The sequence below is a fragment of the Pipistrellus hanaki genome (genome assembly GCF_964339955.1).
Source record: "Pipistrellus hanaki genome assembly, chromosome: 17".
In the NCBI taxonomy this organism is placed as follows: Eukaryota; Metazoa; Chordata; class Mammalia; order Chiroptera; family Vespertilionidae; genus Pipistrellus; species Pipistrellus hanaki.
This window is the reverse complement of record NC_140519.1, coordinates 46,151,861-46,171,248: the sequence shown is the minus strand read 5'-3', so window position 1 is coordinate 46,171,248 and position 19,388 is coordinate 46,151,861. Positions and strand designations below refer to the sequence as shown.

The 19,388-nt window shown below is 57.5% G+C and overlaps 1 protein-coding gene across 2 annotated transcripts in view; it reads left to right on the top strand.

Moving 5' to 3' along the window:
- The window catches only part of ASAP1 (ArfGAP with SH3 domain, ankyrin repeat and PH domain 1), a 190,056-nt gene extending 179,702 nt beyond the window's left edge, over positions 1–10,354 (top strand). For both annotated transcript variants that reach the window (XM_084864668.1, XM_084864669.1), the window contains 6 exons: positions 2,724–2,897; positions 3,660–3,729; positions 4,386–4,444; positions 5,236–5,705; positions 6,671–6,793; positions 7,940–10,354. In XM_084864668.1, coding sequence (XP_084720794.1) covers positions 2,724–2,897; positions 3,660–3,729; positions 4,386–4,444; positions 5,236–5,705; positions 6,671–6,793; positions 7,940–8,014 — 971 coding nt within the window. In that variant the 3' untranslated portion in view covers positions 8,015–10,354. The remainder of the gene's footprint in view (positions 1–2,723; positions 2,898–3,659; positions 3,730–4,385; positions 4,445–5,235; positions 5,706–6,670; positions 6,794–7,939) is intronic.
- The last annotated feature ends 9,034 nt before the right edge of the window (positions 10,355–19,388 follow it).

The window sequence follows — 19,388 nt, the reverse complement described above, 5'->3', positions numbered from 1 at the left end:
AGATAACAGCAGTCGCTCCGGGCGGAGGGCTGGGTCCCGGGAGGCGCGCTGAGGTGACCTTTCAGCCGGCATCCCGCAGGAGGGACGTGCTGCCTCCCAGGCAGAGAAGCCAGAGGCTGCGCTGGCACCGAGAGCAGGCCAGAGTCCCTCCGCCAATTCCCTGCAGGGACTGGCAGTGTCCCCCGCTCCGAGCCGCGGTCTCTGAGGGCATCGCGGGACGAAGGTGGGTTCCAGGGGGCGGGGTGAGACTCTGGTCTGCGGGCCAGCACCCAGCGCTCGGGACGTGGGAGCTCCAGGGGACTCAGGAGTGGAGGGGGAGGTTTGACAGGCATGCTGGTTGCGATTCTAGGAATGAATTTTATTTTTTTTTTTTAATATCTATATGTGGGTGTAGTTGGGCAGTTTTTCTGGATTCGAGTGGATAGATTTCCTGGCTTTTAAAGATGGAGCCTTATCGGGGGAGGTTGAATTCAAACTATTCACCCACTAGCTCAGTGTTAAGTTACCGGATCCAGCCTACTGGCCACCAGAACCTGGTGGTGAGACAGGCCATCAGCATGTAAACAAAGCTGTCCTCACAGAAGCTCTACTGATGGGCTGACGTGGTGTGAGGAACAGTCTCTTCCTGTTGAAATGATCCCAGAGGCTCAGTTTGGCTCGGTTCGTGGTTACCCGACCCTGGCCTGATGGCCCCTGAACTTGCCTGCACACAGCGCTGTTCAGACATCGCTCCCTTAGCAAGGTGACATGTGGTTCCGGGCAGGATCTGGAACCCATTGAATGACCTTTTGGGTGCAGTGCCCCAGCGCATCCCTAGGTGGCGGTAGAGATGAAGTTGCTGTCCATCCAGTCCCCATTTATTTCCAGGAGGAAGTTACACCTCCTTACCCGGCACTCACTGCTGCCCTGGCTCTGGGGACCTGCGGCTTCGTGGGAGGGGGTGAGCACTCCCTGTCCCAGAGACCCGGGGTGTGGCCCCAGCTCGCCCTGAGTGCCTGTCACCCTGCTGTCCCCAGATCCCCACTTCCCTGGCTGCACAGCTGGGGGCCGTAATTCCCCACCCACATACTCTGCAGGGTCTTTATGAACATCAAGGGCAATAGCCTGTGCGGACACTTTGGAAAAGTAAAAGCTTCAGACAAGTGCAGGGGTGCGGTAACAATGACTGCTGTTTCAGAGATAAGGTGGTCCTGAGAGTGCCCTGACGGGGCCATAATCGGGTGTTGATGTGGGGTAACGGTCGGCTTCGAGATGCAGGACACCACAGGATTGAGAGAATCAGAGGCCAAGAGGTTAACCACTTTTACTGACTTTGAGAAACAAAACGGCCAGCGAGACAGGCCATCAGCACGTAAAGTGGATGTCGATGCTGATCAGTCATTGATCATGGGGAACATCACGCTGACATCACCAGGGCCGAGGCCCAGGCCAGCAGTTACTAAGCTTTTCTCTGACGCGCAGAATGTAAAAGGCTCTGGAGCCTTTCTGGATCGCCAGGTGCCCACCGTCCTGTGTCCACATGTGGCGTGGCCGCGTCCTCAGCTTTTCTGTTTCTCTCCTTTTTTATTTACTTTTAATGTTTGCGGGAGCAGTTATTCATGAGCACAGTTCAATGTCTACATGGGGACCGTCTCAAGAGAGACGTGTGTCCAGTGCCTGTGAGTACTGCCTGACACCCACCAGCACTTCAGTGTCACTTTCCAGAAACAAAACTAACCACAAACATGTTTTTTTCTTAAAACATGAGTTCAAAAACGTCAGCCTTTTTGCAGTAATGGGTGTGTGTGTGTGTGTGTGTGTGTGTGTGTGTGATATTCATAAGATGACTGCTATCCTGTCTTTGTGTCTGAAGGAACTTGAGTCTTTTCTTAAACCTGTAGAAATCAATGTCTAATGTACGTAACCTGTTGAGGTTTCTAATATAACAGGTGGTTTATGAGGTCCAGAACAACAATCAGAATTGGAGGGGGAAAAGTTTTGGGATTTCTCTCTTCTTCTGAGGGATTCTTTTTACCTTAGCATCCTCTGTTATTTACACGAGCCGTTAAAAAACGCGGGCCCTGGCAGTGTGGTTCAGCTGATTGAGCATCCGCCCGTGGGCCTGGGGAGCACATGCCTCGATCCCTGTAGGGGGCAGGCAGGAGGCAGCAGGTGGATGTTTCTGTCTCTCAATCTCTTTCTCTCTCTCCCTCTCTCTCTCTCTCCTTCTCCCCTTTCTCTAAAATCAGTAAAAAAATATTTTTAAAAAACTTGGACTTAAAGGAAAGGTCATGGCGGAAAGAAGAGTCCGGTGCTGCTGTGGCTCAGTGATTTCACTGTCGGCGCCTCCTCCCCGGGTTCTGCCATGATTCCAGTGACTTACCATGTAAAGCACGTGTCTTCTGTTTCCCGTTGTACCTATGTGATCTCAGGGCATCAGCATGTCATGCTGGCGGGCATCCTGTTTCTTAAAGACACACACTCACCTTTCCTTGTTGTCGCTGCTTCTCACCAGCCGTTTTTAGAAGTCCTGTCTGTGCATCGCTGGGTTGGCGAGCGTGGCCACCTTGGGCCTGCGCTTCCGTCCCTCCCCATGTCGGACCACCATCGACGTGAGAATGACTGCACACGGGCTGTTTGACATGAGAATGACTGCACACGGGCTGTTTGACATGTGAATGACTGCACACGGGCTGTCCGATGAGCCCGGCATTCACCTTCCCGCCCGTTCGGTGCCTTTCCAGGTCCCCCTGGCCCGCCTTCCACGCTCCCGCTCGGCATGCAGTCCTCCGGCGGCGGCACCTCCACCCTGTCCAAGAAGCGGCCCCCGCCGCCGCCCCCCGGGCACAAGAGAACCCTGTCGGACCCTCCCAGCCCACTACCTCACGGGCCCTCCAGCAAAGGCGCGGTTACCTGGGGTAGGTCGCCCGGGAGTCAGGGAGGGAGGTTGGGGGCAGAGGCCACGTAGCCCACTCAGAACCGCCGGTCAGCGGTGCGGCTGGAATTCCAAACCGGCCTGTCTGGCTGCGCACCTGCACCCCTCCTGTGAGCAGGTGCTGCAGGGGTGGGGGGAGACAGGTGCTGCAGGGGGGGGACAGGTGCCGCAGGGGGGAACAGTTATTGCAGGGGAGGGCAGGTGCTGCTGGGGGAGGGGGCATTTGCCGCAGGGAGGGGGGAGAGAGGGCTGAGGGACAGAGACATGAATACATGATGTCTTTGGAGGATGAAGGTCACCTCAGTGGCCAGAGAACATTCTGTCCGGGAGGCCCAGCGCCGCCCCCTGCCAGCCCCGGCCTGCCTCTGGTTCAGGGGGAGAGGTGATGGGTGGTTTAGCGCAGACCTGCATGTGGGTCCTAGCTCTGACCCTCACCAGCTACTCGGCCTGGGGCTTGACTGTGTCTCCTCCTGTGGGAGGGGGACGGTGGAGGGCTGTGTTGTGTCCCAGGAAGGATTGCTGTGAGCACTGAGCACAGAGCCCGCGCACAGTAGGCGCTCAGTGACCGGTAGCGGCCATTGCTGCGTTACCATTGGGGCGCCGTGTGGTCACGGGAAGCAGGTGGCTGTGGTCAGTCTTTCCAGTCCCTTCTGGAACCTCGGGGTGCCTGCCTGCCACACCCACGTCCCCACGTCCCGTGTCTCTGTCGGAGGCTGCCACGTTCGACGTTTCCTTCTCCCTGCAGGTAACGACATGGGTCCATCCTCGTCCAGTAAGACCACAAACAAGTTCGAGGGGCTGTCTCAGCAGGCGAGGTAAGCCCGCGTGTCCCGCTGGGCGTGTGGCTGCGGGGGCGGGCGGCACCACAGAGACGGGCATTGGTGATGGTCTACCCCACGTGGCCCGCACTGTGGGCCTGGCGCTGCCGGCCGGCTGGGCATGGACAGCCGTCCTCCATCGGGGCCCCTGAGTCAGGCTGCCGGAATGAGCTCTTATTTTCAGTTTCCACATGAAGTCCTTTGGTCCTGGTACTTTCCCTCTGGGCTCAGGGGCGGGAGGTCACTTAGGAGGATGAGGGCTCTGAGTCCAGCAGAGCTGGGTCTGGATTTCCGTGTCCATCACCACTAGCCTCGCTCGGGGCCTCGACAGGTCACCGTGGCTGCCGCCTCTGACGGTGGGGCCGGCGGGGTTACCTCTGTGTGCCACGCCGGGACGGACCCAGCTGCTTTCACCATGGTGCCCTGGGGAGAGGCTCGGGGGGAGGAGGAGGAGTCAGTCAGAACCATTCAGAACACCCTCCCAGCCGGGCCAACTTGGACTGGTGGGAACTAGACTGTCCTTTTGCCAAAGAGATCTGGCGAGGGTTTTAGATAGCTCAGCCTCCGATTTCCTTGAATAACCTATCACGGCCGACATTATAACACTTTAGGTCCTAAATGATTTTTTTATTTATTTATTTATTATTAATTAGCACCGGTTCCGCGAAGTCTGCCCTTGGCCCGCGAGTTCTGCCTAAACTACCTCAGAAAGGTAAGGCCTCCTTTCTCCCTGCGCTCATTTGTAGCTCTGCGTGAAATAGTCCTGTATGGTTCTTACTGCGAAAGTGATGTGTGTTCATTCTAGGACACTTGAAAAATACGGGTAAGCAAAAGGGAGGAAATAAAAACCACCTGAGAATGCAAACAACCAAGATAAACTGGAGGGTCCATCCTTTTACTCACTTTTCTGTGCTTTTCATAAGTTCCCACGTAAACGGATGTTGGAGAGAGATAGAGAGTTAGAAACATTCATCAGCTGCCTCCTGCACACCCCCCACTGGAGATGTGCCCGCAACCAAGGTACATGCCCTTGACCAGAATCGAACCTGGGACCCTTCGGTCCTCAGACTGATGCTCTATCCACTGAGCCAAACCGGTTTCGGCAACTGGCAAATACTCTTGCTAAAACAGTAAATAGATGAAAGCAGATAGAAGTTTTATGTTTGGAAAAGACACTAAAAAGTCAAGAAGGAAATATAAGAGAACATTTGCAATGGCTACAGTTAGGTGACTGACTCTGGAAACTTAACTCTGTACTTTCCGACTCTCTCTCTCTCTTGTCTGTGCTATTCATGGTTTGGGGTTTTAATTTCCGCCTCATTCGGACATCCTTTCCTGACGTCACTGAGCGTGACACCTGAGTTGTGACGTGGCAGGCTTCCGGCTTCCGCTCTTGTCTGTTCAACAAGGGCCTCCAGGTGCTCACGCTGGGTCGTGCTCAGCAGGTGCCACCCCCCCTCCTCCCTGTCCGCCCGTGACCCCCCCTTTGGCTTGTCCCTGCAGTGGCCCTCCGGAAGACCGAGACTAGCCACCATCTCTCCCTGGACAAGGCCAGCGTCCCGCCCGAAGGCGCCCTGAAACCGGCGCCGCCGGCAGACCTGCCCCCGAAGCCCACCGACCTGGCGCCCAGGCCCCAGATGGGAGACCTGCCGCCAAAGCCGGGAGAACTGCCGCCCAAGCCCCAGCTGGGCGACCTGCCCCCCAAGCCCCACCTCTCAGACCTGCCCCCCAAGCCACACATGAAGGACCTGCCCCCCAAGCCGCAGCTGGCCGACCTGCTGGCCAAGGCCCCGCCTGGGGAGGCCCCGCCCAAGGCCCCGCCCGCCGACGGCGCCCTCAAGTCGCACTCGCTGGACCTGTCCCCGAACGTGCCGGCCCGGGACGCCCTCCAGAAGCAGGCCTCCGAGGACGCCAACGACCTGACGCCCACCCTGCCCGAGATGCCCGTGCCGCTGCCCAGGAAGATCAACACGGTGGGTCCGGGGCCGGGGTGGGGGTGTGTGTGTGTGTGGTGGGGGGGTGGCTGATGCAGAAGGAGCGGGGTCAGCAGGGCCTCTGAGGGAGACACCGGGGCACTGGCAGGAAAAGGTGCCCTTTTCTTTTTTTCTTTTTTTCTTTTTTTTTTAATATATTTTATTGATTTTTTACAGAGAGGAAGGGAGAGGGATAGAGAGTTAGAAACATCGATGAGAGAGAATCATCCATCAGCTGCCTCCTGCACACCCCCCACTGGGGATGTGCCTGAAACCAAGGTACATGCCCTTGACCGGAATCGAACCTGGGACCTTTCAGTCCGCAGGCCGACGCTCTACCCACTGAGCCAAACTGGTTTCAGCAAAAGGTGCCCTTTTCATTACTAACTGTTGACTGCGCGGGGTGCCCAACGCATCCCCTGGAGGTCATTTCCCTATTTCCACCTTCCTGTTTGCCAAGAACTGGATGTCCCACAGATCAGAGCCCACGTCCAGTTGGTCAGACCTGAGAGCTTTGGGGAAGTGCCGGCTGCTGACTCTGCTTCGCATGCCGCCGGGAAGGGTGTGCGCGCTGCACATTGACCGGCGGAAGCTGCAGATCGGCTTTGCATCACGCTTCCCAAATCCAGTTTTAGACTCTGCGTCATCCTGGCCTGCGGGGGTGGGGGGGGAGAATGCTGTGTCACTGGTGGAGCCACACTGTCCCTTGCCTTCATGGTGAACATGATGGGCAATGCCCGCTCGCCCCGGCTGGGCTCTCCCCTGATGCCAGGGGAAGGGACAGGGGCTCGGACACCTTGAGATGTCTGGGCACACGGAGCCCGTGGCAGACCTGCCCCGCCGTTCGCAGCGGAGACACTGAGGCTCAGGGAGGCCCCGGCCCCGCCCACGGCTGGCACCCCCCGAAACCCTCCCGGGCTCTCTTCGGTCCGTCCCGGCCGCTAACCGCCGCCTCCGTGCCGCAGGGGAAGAACAAGGTGCGGCGCGTGAAGACCATCTACGACTGCCAGGCCGACAACGACGACGAGCTGACCTTCCTCGAGGGCGAGGTGATCGTCGTCACGGGGGAGGAGGACCAGGAGTGGTGGGTACGTGCCCGCCCCCGCCCGGGCAGTCCCTCCGGTTCCTTCCCTCGGGCGTGGGCTGCCCCCGCTGCGCCCCGGACCCTGCCCCCGTGTCCCCTGCCAGAGCAGCTGTGGGTCAGGGAGTTCACGTGGGACGGAAGCGCTGCAGCCGTGGTCACACCAGGCGGTTCTTCCCGTTCTCCCGATGGGAACCCGGAGCTCCGGGGCGGGCCAGCGGGCAGAGCCGGTCCCGAGCCTGCGTGCTCGGCTGCCGTGGGCTGGACACAGCCGTGCTCCGGGCCGTCACGGACGGACCGACGGGTGGCCTGGCCGGGCTCTCGGAGCCCCTCCCCTCTGTCTGTCATGGGAGCCGGCATGCAGGTCTTGTTAGGTTTCCCACGATGGGTCCCCCGTAATCAGGTCCCACAGATGTAACAGGTAGAACCTTCTGCAGGTGACGGGCCAAGCTCAGGCAGCAGCCAGGGAGCCTGCGGGCCACGCTGCTCTGGAGCCTCACAGCCCCCAGAAGCGGGGCGTTCTCTGTCTCACAAGCCGAGGGAAGGGTGTTTTAGCCCGGGTTACAGACGGGAGGCTCAGCAAGCTCTATCCCGCTTGCCCACAGGGAAAGCAGCCGAGCCCCCTAAGAAACACACATTTTATTCTGTTTCCAACACACCTCTTGGTTTCTCCCCACCTGTGTGCCCACCACCCCAAGCCAAGTCTCCCTCCATCACCTTCTACCCACTTCACCCCCTTTCCCTCCTCTGCCTCCCTCCCTCCCTCCCTCTGACGTCACCACACTGTGGTCTGTGCCTGTGAATGTGTCATTGATGTATTTGCTCTGTCCCTTCACCTTTCTCGGACAGCTGCCAGCCTGCTCTCCTCCCCGAGTCTGTGTCTGTTTTGTTAGTTTTGTTCATTCGCTTCCCCCAGTGCGAGAGGCCGTGCGGTGCTTGTCTCTCTGGCCGGCGTCTTGCTCTGAGCGCAGTGCTCTCCAGGTTCCTTCCTGTCGACAGGGAGGACTCCCGCGGGCTGCCAGCGGGCAGAGGGAGAGCCACGCAGAGGTGCCGAGCGCAGAGCTCCTGTTCTGTGGTTGTCACTGCCACGTGGTCGGTTGTCTCCGCTCTCAGCGGCCTGCCTCCGCCTGACGCCTCTCGCTTCTCCCCACAGATCGGCCACATCGAGGGAGAGCCCGAAAGGAAAGGGGTCTTTCCCGTGTCCTTCGTCCACATCCTGTCCGACTAGCGAGGAGGAGAACCCGGGACTGTCCACGCCCTCCAGGGCGGAGCCCCTTGCCCACGTGTACATAGCTGCTGTTACAGAACGGACCGCCGGCCGCTCCGCACGGGGACGGCGCCGTGTGTCTTGTAAATAAACGCCCTGTTATCTTCCGCCTTCGCCAGTATTAATGGGAGCCGGGGACCGGCGTCTTCCCGGTTTGCCAAAGCCGTCCTGGCGTCTAGCACTTCCATCTCCCTCTGTGCCGTTCTCCAAGCGAGCAGGAACCTGGGGACCGCCGGCTCTGCCAACGGCAGCGGACCGTGCCCAGTGCCGGTGTCCTCGCCCGTCCCTGAGCGGGCACGGCCGCTGGCGGAAGGCGACCGACCTGTCTTCCGGGGAGACTCTGAGCTCCGCCAGCTGCCTGCAGCCCGTGTTCAGTTTACAGCTCCACCGCCCGCTGGGCATCATGACAGCAAGCGCTCGGTTAACCGGGAGAGTGACCCTGCGGCAGGACAGGCACAGCCCGGCCTCGGGGCACGCACGCACCCACCCCTCGGCAGGTCGGCCAGTGGATGCAGACGTCCGGGGAGCCGTGCCCGCCCCTGAGACGTTACCTCATTATGCAAAGATGACGTAGCCTTCGTGACGACGCGGACAGACGCTGAGGCCCTCAGTGGAGCCCCTCTTCCAGGCCCCGGGGGCTGCCAGGAGTGAGCCTTCTCTAAGGAGCCTTCCCTAAAGGGGTGTGCGCAGCGGGGGCCCCGCACGCTCTAACCTGATTGCCATTAAAAGCAGAGATGATAAGGTTGCGACGATGTTTGTGTCTAGTCAGCCCCGTGGCTCTCTCGCACGCGTGTGGCTCTCCACGTCCTGTTGTTATGGATGAGCATCCTCTCTGTGTGTGCAAGTATCCCGTGTGTCCATTCACGTTCTGTTCGGAGCTCTGTCCCGGACACGTGTAACCCCTGCGGAGGTCAGTCAGGAGGAGGACGGGTCGGAAGCCACCGTGCCCTCGGCCTCCCGCTGTAGAACCAGGTGCTGAAACCGCCTCTCCTTCCTCCCGGCTCTCGGTTAAACCCCGATCATAGGAAGTCCCCAGCCCCACGCCCGGTTCCGCAGACACGTCTCCTTCCGTCAGCCCATCCCCGAGGCCCGGGCGCCGCTGTGGCCCCACGTGGGGAGTCTGCCCCCCGGAGGCCCCTGTCTGTCTCCTTCTCCCCCCGTGTGACTCGGGAATTTGAAGAGAATACAGCGGGTTCGCTCCCACCGGCAGGGCTGAGCCCTGACCAGGGCCCCGGTGTCCCTCTGCCATTGCATTTGCTTCATCGGCTCTGTCGGCAAACCGCACAGGAGACGGCGTTCTTACACATGTAATCTCGGCAGTGAGTGAGGCGTGTTCATTTCACAGAAGCACAATCCCTCCCGAACCATTAGGAAAGCCGTCACGCCCCATGCCGGTGAATTTAGTTCCGCACGCACTTAGAGAGCATCGGGCAGCCACGGGCTCAGGAAACCCCGTGGCAGGCCCGCCGCCCGCCTCAGCTGTGACTCCGGCAGCCAGAGTGCAGGCGCGGCCAGTGGCCCGGGGGGTGGCCGGCTGCGTCTGCAGCCTCGGGACGCAGGCCACGCCCATGTCAGGGCAGGAGGACACGCTCCCACGTCCCTACTGTCCCTGTTCGGTTCCACATTTTCAGTTGCATTAAAAAACTCATCTTTGCAGCCTACAGTGTTTTAACTGATCTCAACATAACTGGTTTCTTAAGACACACACACACACACACACACACTAGATGTCTGAGACTAAGCGGAACCCATGTCTGCTCTTCCCCTTCCCAGCAACGTGAACGCGTTCTTCACATCTTTTCTTCTTTCGGGATTGTCTGTTCTTTCGGGCTTGTCACCAGGAATCGGAGCTCTCTCCAGCTCGCTGGCCCTGGGACCCCTTGGCCGGTCTTAGTTGAGTTGAAGTCTTGATCATTGTTCTGAATCTCCGTGAACCACCATCTGCCGTTTTGTACATGAGATAGTATTTTGAAGGTATAGGAACTTATGGGGGGAAATTAGCTAATGAGTTCCCTCTCCCCCGGAGGGGAGCGGTGTGTTCTGCAAAGAGCGTGTCTTATTTTCCTGTTGAACAGCGATGCTATTTATTTTTTTATTGCCTAGGACTCCAGCCTGTTGTATAGCCTCCGTGGACCACTTGGTAAACCCCGACTCTCATTCGACATCTCCCTCGGACACCAGTACTCGCGTCCGTTCACGTGTATTTAATGTGACTTTTTTTCAGTACTGTATGTGTTCATTTCTACCTTTTTTAATATTTAAAATTGCTTTTAAATAAACATATTCTCAGTTGATCCCAAACACCCGCCATCAGGCCGTTCTGTGAGCTGCCCTCTCCTCCCCCGGTTAGAGAAGACTGGGACTTGCCAGGCCAGGGGGATCGGGGTGGAGGAGGGTGGGGGTAGAGAGAGCACAGGTCCTTGCTGCTCCAGTGTGAAGGCTCACTTCGGATGCGTAAAAATGTGCATCTGGCCCTGGCTGGTTTGGCCCAGTGGATAGAGCATCGACCTGCGGACGGATGAGTCCCAGGTTCGATTCCTGTCAAGGGCACATACCTGAGGTGCAGACTCTAGCCAGGGGCATGGGGTAGGCAACCAATCAATGTGTGTCTCACATCGGTATTTCTCTCGGTTTCTTCCTCTCCCACTCTTTAAAAAAAAAAAAAAAAAAAAAAAATGGAAAAAAATATCCTCAGTGAGAATTAAATACCCTATCTAATAAAAGAATAGTATGCAAATTGACAATCATTCCAACACACAAGATGGCCAGCAGGGGAGAACAGTTGGGAGGGGCCAGGCCTGCAAGGGAGGGCAATTGGGAGCAATCAAGCCTGAAGGGGAGGGCAGTTAGGGGTGACCAGGCCTGCAGAGAAGGGAAGTTGAGGTCGGCTGGACCTGCAGGGGAGAGCAGTAGGGGGACCAGGCCTGCAGGAGAGGTTAGTTAGGGGTGACCAGGCTTGCATAGGAGGACAGTTAGGGGCAATCAGGCTGGCAGGGGAGTTGTTAGGGGGTGATCAGGCTAGCAGGCAGAAGCAGTTAGGGGCAATCAGGAAGGCAGGCAGGCGAGCAGTTGGGAGCCAGCAGTCCTGGAAGAGGGATATCCCAGATTGGAGAGGATGCAGGCTGGGCTGAGGGACACACACACCCGTGCATGAATTCATATATATATATATATATATATATATATATATATATATATAATCTGTGTCCTGGTTTTACACAACATGGCCCTCCATGTCTTGACACCCTTTCCCACTCCCACCTCCACAGCACCCGCGTATGACCCAGTTTTCAAAAGAAAGGGGGGCGGGGGTGCCTGCTCAGACCACCTGCTGTGATTAAGTTTCTGTTTACCTGGGGCTACCTGTGGGGAGCAGACCCAGGGCCGGTCACCGGCCTGCAACTCCTCACAGCCCTGAGAGGCAGGAGCCGTCCGCTTCCTGGAGCTGGTAAATGTGGCTCCAGTTCACTTCCGGCAGGAGACGTCATCCTATATTATAAAAGCTTAATATGCAAATTGATCAAACAGCGGAAAGACTACTCGCTATGATGCACACTGACCACCAGGAGACAGTCGCTCAACGCAGGAGCTGCCTGCAGGCCCCAGACCAGCCAAGAGATGCCAACACCTCCCTGTGCCCCTCCCCCCCCTTATCCTGCCAGTTGCCCCACAGATCAGCCCTGGTCACCGGCCAGGGCTAAGGACCCTACGCATTTTGTGCAGGAATTCTGTGCACCGGGCCTCTAGTGATTAATAAATGCCTGAGTCAGGAGCCCAGAGATGTGGCTCTGGCTCCAAGGCCCCCACAGGGATCCTGCCACCTGGAGACCGACCCCGCCACAGCGCTCCAGCCAGTGAGAGCGGTGAGAGCTGACGGGGCCAGACTGAAGTGTCTGTCGCCTTGTTTCCTTCCACCCAAGCGGGCAGGACCCACCCTGTTCAGACTGCCCGGAGGAGGGCTTGGGCCGGGGACCGACATGATTACCTGGATCCTGCAGGCAGCGGAGCACTGGGTGTCCATCTGATTACACCAGGGCGCCATGCTGGCATGGTGTAAACCTGGGACAGGGTTTGTGTGAAGTTGATGGACTCACCGTTGGAAGGCAGCCACCAGTACGCGGGGCCCCTCCGCCACAGCCCTCTCCCCATGAGCTATACGTGCGTACGTGCGTCAGCCCTCTGTGAGGTAACGTCCTCCTGAGACACACCTTCCTTCAGATGAGGAGGTCACTCGCAGAGCTGGAGTGACCTCCAGGTCACAGTAAGTCCTGGGGCAGTGCCAGCCCTGGTCTCCCGCCCTCCCCCCAGCCTGCTCTTTCCCTAACCCTCCGGGGCTGTGGGTGTGCCTGTGGCTGGTGGGTGGAGGTGATAATTACTAGGGTAATTCCACCTGCTGAACTTGCCCCCTCACACGCCCTCCCCTCCTGTGTCCTGAATGGCCGTCTTGTCTGCAGAGTCTGCAGATGGGCTTGCTGTCCAGCCGGGGCCTGGCTGAGGGCGTGCACCCCGCCCCACCGGGATGGGGGCCACTCCTCCACCCTGGCCTGGCCGCCCACAGCCCAGCCCACAGCGGGTGAAGGTGAGGGCAGCCCAGCCACAGGGCACACCGCCCGCCCCCGAGCATTCCTTCCGCTGAGACGCTGCCAAGACTGTGGGTGCAAAGCCGTGCCCCACACTGGCTTCCTGAGGAGGGGAGGGTGGGGCAAGGCGATGACTAAGTAACGTTCCTGGGGGGAGCTTCCTGGAGGAAATGGGGTGCGCTCCTCCTGGGCCTGCAGGGGAGCAGGTGAAGGCAAGGAGCTGGGAGGGACAGCGGGTGGCGCCGAGCCCAGGACTCCATCAGCAGGAGCGCGTTCCTGGACAGCACTCCGCAGAAGGACTCTCATCTCCCCCTTTCCCTCCTCCCCAGTTTACAGTTTGGAAGATTGAAGCTCAGGGAAGCGAAGGCGAAGGTGTGACTCGCCAAAAGTCAAGTTGCTCGCGAAGCTCAGAGGCTGGACTTGAACTCTGAGGTCAGGGCCCTCCCGGCTCCCGGCGGTGACCCTGGGCTGCCCTTGCTGAGGAGAAGCGGGGTCCAAGCCCGTCACCCTCCCAGGGGCAGGTCCGCCAGCAGGTGATAACATGGGGAGCAGCCCGCCCTCCCTCCCTCCCTCCCTCCCTCCCTTTTTTTTCTTTCTTTTTAATATATTTTTGTTGATTTCAGAGAGGAAGGGAGATGGAGAGAGAAAGAAATAGAAACAGAAATGGTAGGCTGCCTCCTGCACGCTCCACCCTGGGGATGGAGCCCACAAACCCGGGTATGTGCTCTGACCGGGAATCGAACCGTGACCTCCTGGTCCATAGGTCGAAGCGCAACCACTGAGCCACGCCCGCCCGGCGAGCATCGCGCTTTCAAAGGCCCAGGACACCCTCCGGCCGAGGTTCGGAGCGGGAGCCCGGTGCCCAGCGCTCTGTCCACTCGGAGGGACGGTGCTGACCCCCGCCCGGAGCAGCGCCCGCACAATGGGCCTCTGTCACGGGCGGCGAGCCCGGGCCCACAAGCACGCCTTGTCCGACGGGCAGGCTCAGTTCCTGCTCAGCTGGAGCCGCTTGGCAAACTCAGAGGCCAGGGCTCCCGGCCGGGCCGGCTCCGGTGCCAGCCCACACATCCTCCCCTGCCCGGGCTCCTCTCGTCTCTGCCACCGGAGGCAGCGAGCGCACCCAGGCCGCCCTGCCCGAGTGCCCTCCACACGCGTGCCGGCGGCCTGGGTCCACGTGCCCACCATGGGGGTCATGCCAAGGTGGGAGGTGCCAGGCTGGTGACCGGCTGGAGAGGAAGGAGGAAAGAAGTTGAGGGCAGGGAGAGAGGCAGAGGCTGGGAGCCGCGTCCAGGGAACGTGCTCGCGTGTCCAGGTCACAGTAGGACCACAGCCCGAGGGCCCAGACAGCGGGCTGGCTGAGCAAACGGGTCCTTCCTCCCAGCGTGTCCACGGTAATGAGGATGCACACGCACCCCCACCCACAGCCACGCGGACGAGCATCACACACTGTGTCGGGCCCCAGAGCCAGACTCGAAATATAATAATTCACCTTTGATTCTCCTCCATCCTGTACGGAAATAGGGAGTCTCTATGGTTACAGGGCAGCATCGCGTTTACCCAAAGGGGGGGACGGGAAGGGGGTGCTGCGGAGAGGGGTGTGAGGGGGGCAGATACCACTCTCTTTCTTTCTCTGGGCGCTGGGCACGGGGGTTGTGCAAATTGGTACATTGATCACTTCCCCGGAGGCGAGCTGCTCCCGGTGTGAAGGTGTCCGCAGCAGGCTCCTCGTGTGAGGTCCGTCTCCCTGGCGACCGGGGATGCTGAGCATCTCTCTCGTGCGTCCTGGCCATCTGTGCATCTCCTTTGGAGACGCCGCCAGCAGAGACTGGGACCATTTTGAAATCCCGGTGTCGAGCTGGAGCAGTTCGCTCTGTGTTCTAGACACCGGTCCTTCTCGGATGTGCGGTTGACAAAGCCGTCCTCCCCATCTGCGGTTACCTCCTCCTCCCACGCCTTTGGACGCGGGCACGCCTCCAAGGTGATGGGACGCTCAGAATCACAGCCCCACGGCTCCCGGCTCCCGGAGCCACACCAAGAGGCTCAGCGTGCGAGGCGGCCGAGGGCGTTCCCGGGGAGCAGTGGTTCCGGCCGTGGCCTCTGGAGTCATGGACGCGGGCCGGGGCTCTCTGGCCCAGGGTTCGATGCGTGGCCCCCTCGTGGCTGAGGGAACCTGGGCGAGTCGACTAGCCTCTCTGAGCCCCAGTGTGCTCCTCAGTGAAAGTTGGGTGCTACTGCAAGGTGAGCGGCGAACAGATGACCCAGAATGTTTTGGGGGTTTGTTTTGTTTTGTTTTGTTTTGTTTTTTGCAGAGAGGAAGGGAGAGGGATTACAGTTAGAAACATCGATGAGAAAGATTGATCAGCTGCCTCCTGCACATCTTCTACTGGGGATGTGCCTGCAACATGCCCTTTACTGGAATCGAACCTGAGACCCTTGAGTCTGCATGCCGATGCTCTATCCACTGAGCCAAACCTGTTAGGGCCAGAATATTATTATTATTATTATTATTATTATTATTATTATTATTATTATTATTTATTTCAGAGAGAAAGGGAGAGGGAGCAAGAAACATCAACAATGAGAGAGAATCATTGATGGGCTGCCTCCTGCACACCCCACACTGGGGATGGAGCCCACAACCTGAGCATGTGGCCCTTGACTGGAATCAAACCCAGGGCCCTTCAGTCCACAGGCCAACATGCTAGCCACTGAGCCATACCAGCTGGGGCTAACCTGGAATGTTAAAGGAGAGACCATGGGCACATTTTACTTTGGTGACTATTTTAAATAACAAAGCAGAAGAGCCATGCCTGGCATAAGCTAGGGGCTCCAGCCATGGCAGTCCCGCCCTGTTGTGTATGCCAGAGCCTGGCCGGCCCCTCAGCCCTCCACCTCCAGGGGGTCCTCACAGCAGCACGTGGCGGGGAAGCTACCAGCCCGCCTCCCCCAGGGCAGTGGGGAGGGTCCAGGCTGCGTGTCGCTGCTCTTGCTTTCTATTTTTTTTTAAAATATATATTTTATTGATTTTTTTACAGAGAGGAAGGGAGAGGGATAGTTGGAAACATCGATGAGAGAGAAACATCGATCAGCTGCCTCCTGCACACCTCCCACTGGGGAAATGCCCGCAACCAAGATACATGCCCTTGACCAGAATCGAACCCGGGACCCTTCAGTCTGTAGGCTGATGCTCCATCCACTGAGCCAAACCGGTTTCGGTTGCTTTATTTATTTATTTATTTATTTATTTATTTAAATTAAAAAAGAGACACACAGTCATGTTCCCAGCTTCTTGGGCCGATAAGAACGTCACCAACAACTGAAACCAAAGAAAGTGTGTGTTTCTCTGCTTTCAAGAGGAACAGCCCTGGGGCCCAGCAAGGGTTTCTCAGTCTCTCCCGGGGGGACCCAGCACCCCGCCCACAGAGGGAGCCCAGCTGCCCTCCGGGGTGGGTCCCGGGAGCCGTGGGGCCCGGACTGCCCCGGGGTCCACCATGGAGGTGACTCCCCCGGCCAGTGTGCGCCCAGCCCGGGGGCAGAGGGGCCTGCAGGGAGGGGCAGGTGGTCTCAGGTCCTGGGGGCTGAGGGTCTGGGGGTTCTGAGGCCGGGCTCCCCTTCACAGACAGGCTCATGGGGGAGTCAGGGCCACACAGCCCGAGGCCGAGCGGTGAGTGAAAATAAAAGCGAAACTCCGACCGAGGTTCCTCTCGGTGCCCCGGGGGCCCTTGCCGGGAAGTCCCTCCCTGGTGATTCAGGCCGGGCAGAGCTGGCAGCTGCTGGGCGGCACCTGGCCCGGACGCCCTCCCCGAGGCGGGATCCCTGGGGCCCGGGCACACCCGGCTGGGCCAGGTGCCCGCTCCCCGCACCCAGGATGCCCTCGAGGCAGGAGGGCCTTGGGGAGCCCCCTGCTCCCCTGCCAGCCAAGCCATTCACCTCTGTCCAATCTCTGCGTCATATATATATATATATATATATATATATATATATATATATATATATATATATATATAAAATTGATTTTTTACAGAGAGGAAGGGAGAGGGATAGAGAGTGAGAAACATCGATTTTGGCCAATCTCTGCATCTTGTTTAGCCCGCCCCCCCCCCCCCCCCCCAGGACCTGAGTCAGCGGGAGGTTGGGGAGCAGGTGGGGCAGGGAGTAGCGCATCCACCAGGTGCTCAGGGCGGGCGGTCCCCGACTGGCCATCAGAAAGTAACCTTTTTGGGTTTCAATTGTGTGGGTTTGTGTTGTTTTTTTTTGTTTTTTTTTTTTTTTTAAGTCAAAACAACAGTGGACCCAGCTGGTGGGGCTCAGTGGCTGAGCGTTGATCTAGGAACCAGGAGGTCACAGTTCGATTCCCCCATCAAGGCACCCAACGCCCGGGTTTCGGGCTGGATCCCTAGTGTGGGGCGTGCAGGAGGCAGCCGATCCGTGAGTCTCTCTCATCATGGACGTTTCTCTCTCTCTCTCCCTCTCCCTTCCTCTCTGAAATCAACAAAAACATATTTAAAAGACCAACAACAACGTGTGGATGTTCAAGTAGAAAGGACGCCCTAACCGGTTTGGCTCAGTGGACAGAGCGTCGGCCTGCGGACTGAAGGGTCCCGGGTTCCATTCCTGTCAGGGGCAGGTACCTTGGTTGCGGGCACATCCCCGGTAGGGGGTGTGAAGGGGGCAGCTGATCTATGTTTCTCTCTCATTGATGTTTCTAACTCTCTATCACTCTCCCTTCCTCTCTGTAAAAAATAAAAAATAAAAATAAAAAAGCGAAAAGAACTCTGAGGGGAAGTAGCCAGGGTCAGGGGCTGGTCATTGCCGCTGACTCCTATCCAGTCGGCGCCTCTCTTCCGGGAGCCTCGCTGCCTAAAGGGTATTTACCGCGCACTCACTGTGTGCCAGGCCTGGGGACACGGGCAATAAACACCACCCACGCCCGTGGGGCCCCTCAGAGCCGAGTCCGCAAAGCCCATGCCCACATTGCCTAAACAGAGAGCCCTTTCCGGGAAGCGGGTCAGTCTGAGGGGTAGTAATCCTGGCAATACATAAGAGACACAACAAATATTAATCCGCTGACCAACATCCCAGCTCCTGGGGAACTTTTCCCAAGAAAAGGAGGAGATGTATGCTCTGCCATTATTTTAGAAATACATGTGACTAGTTAATTATGGTCCATCCACCCAATAAATTATATGTAGCCGCGCACACACACACACACACACACACACACCCAGACCCAGAACTACAGAACACACAAATGTGCTTCATATGTTGTATTTTAGGGCCTAACCTAACCACCCCCATCAGGGGACTGATGTTTAAGATGGAGGCGCATTGTGGCGATGAAATGCTAACAGTTGTCACAAAGAAGAAATTGGAACATCTCCAAGTGACAAAAGAGAAAGCTTTCTGTTACGGACACGGTTTACACATGGGAAAAAATTCTGCAAGGATTTGAGCCCTAGCTGGTTTGGCTCAGTGGGTAGAACATCGGCCTACAGGCTGAAGGGTCCTGGGTTTGATTCTGGTCCAGGGCACAAGCCCGGGTTGCAGGCCCTATCCCCAGCGGGAGGCGTGCAGGAGGCAGCCGATCAGGGATTCTCTCTCATCGTTGATATTTCGATCTCTCTCTCTCTCCCTCTCCCTTCCTCTTTGGGATCAATAAAAAAGTATATATATTTTTAAAAACTTAGAAGGATTTGAGTGCCATCGTTCTGAGGCCAGAACTACACAGCTGTGCTATCTATATAGATTGTATAATAAATGTATACATGGTACCATATATAATACAAAATAGAATATGTGTCATCTATTTACAATTATAGGACATACTTCATATAAAACATATAGACGCGGTGAGGAGTCCTGGCACCAGCACTGGGGAAAGGCGTGTGATGCTTAGTAAGCTGGGAGCTGCACGCCTGCCTGTTCCCAGCCCCGAGCCCCTGGGCACAGGAGACTTTCCCCCCTGGACCAGGGAGGCATGGAGGAGAATAGCCCTGCAGAGGCACTGGTAAAAGGTGGAACTATGGTCCCAGCTGGCATGGCTCAGTGGTTGAGCGGTGACCTATAAACCAGGAAGTCACAGTTCCATTCCCGGTCAAGGGCACAGGCCCGGGTTGCGGGCTTGATCCCTGGTGTGGGGCGTGCAGGAGGCAGCTGATTATTGATTCTCTCTCATCATGGATACTTCTCTCTCTCTTTTCCTCTATGAAATCAGTAAGTCTTGGTTTGGCTCAGTAGATAGAGCATCGGCCTGCAGACTCAAGGGTCCCAGATTCAATTCCTGTCAAGGGCATGTACCTTGGTTGCGGGGACATCCCCAGTAGGGGGTGTGCAGGAGGCAGCTGACGGATGTTTCTCTCTCATCGATGTTTCTAACTCTCTGTCCCTCTCCCTTCCTCTCTGTAAAAAATCAATAAAATATATATATATTTTTTTTAAAAAAAAAGGAAGTCATGGTTTGATTTCTGTCAAGGGCACATGCCTGGGTTGCAGGCTCCATCCCCAGTAGGGGGCATGCAGGAGGCAGCTGATTATGGATTCTCTCACATCATGGATGTTTCTATCTCTCCCTTCCTCTCTTTTCCTCTCTGAAATCAATAAAAATATATATATTACAAAAAGACATCTTAAAAAAATTGTCTTAGGTTTCTGATTCTCTTTGCCCAGAGGAAGAGGGCACTGGGGTTCAGACAGTGTCATTTTTCCACCCGTGAGCTGTCGGGGGCCTCGCGTGTCCTGTGGGCTCCTCTGACGGT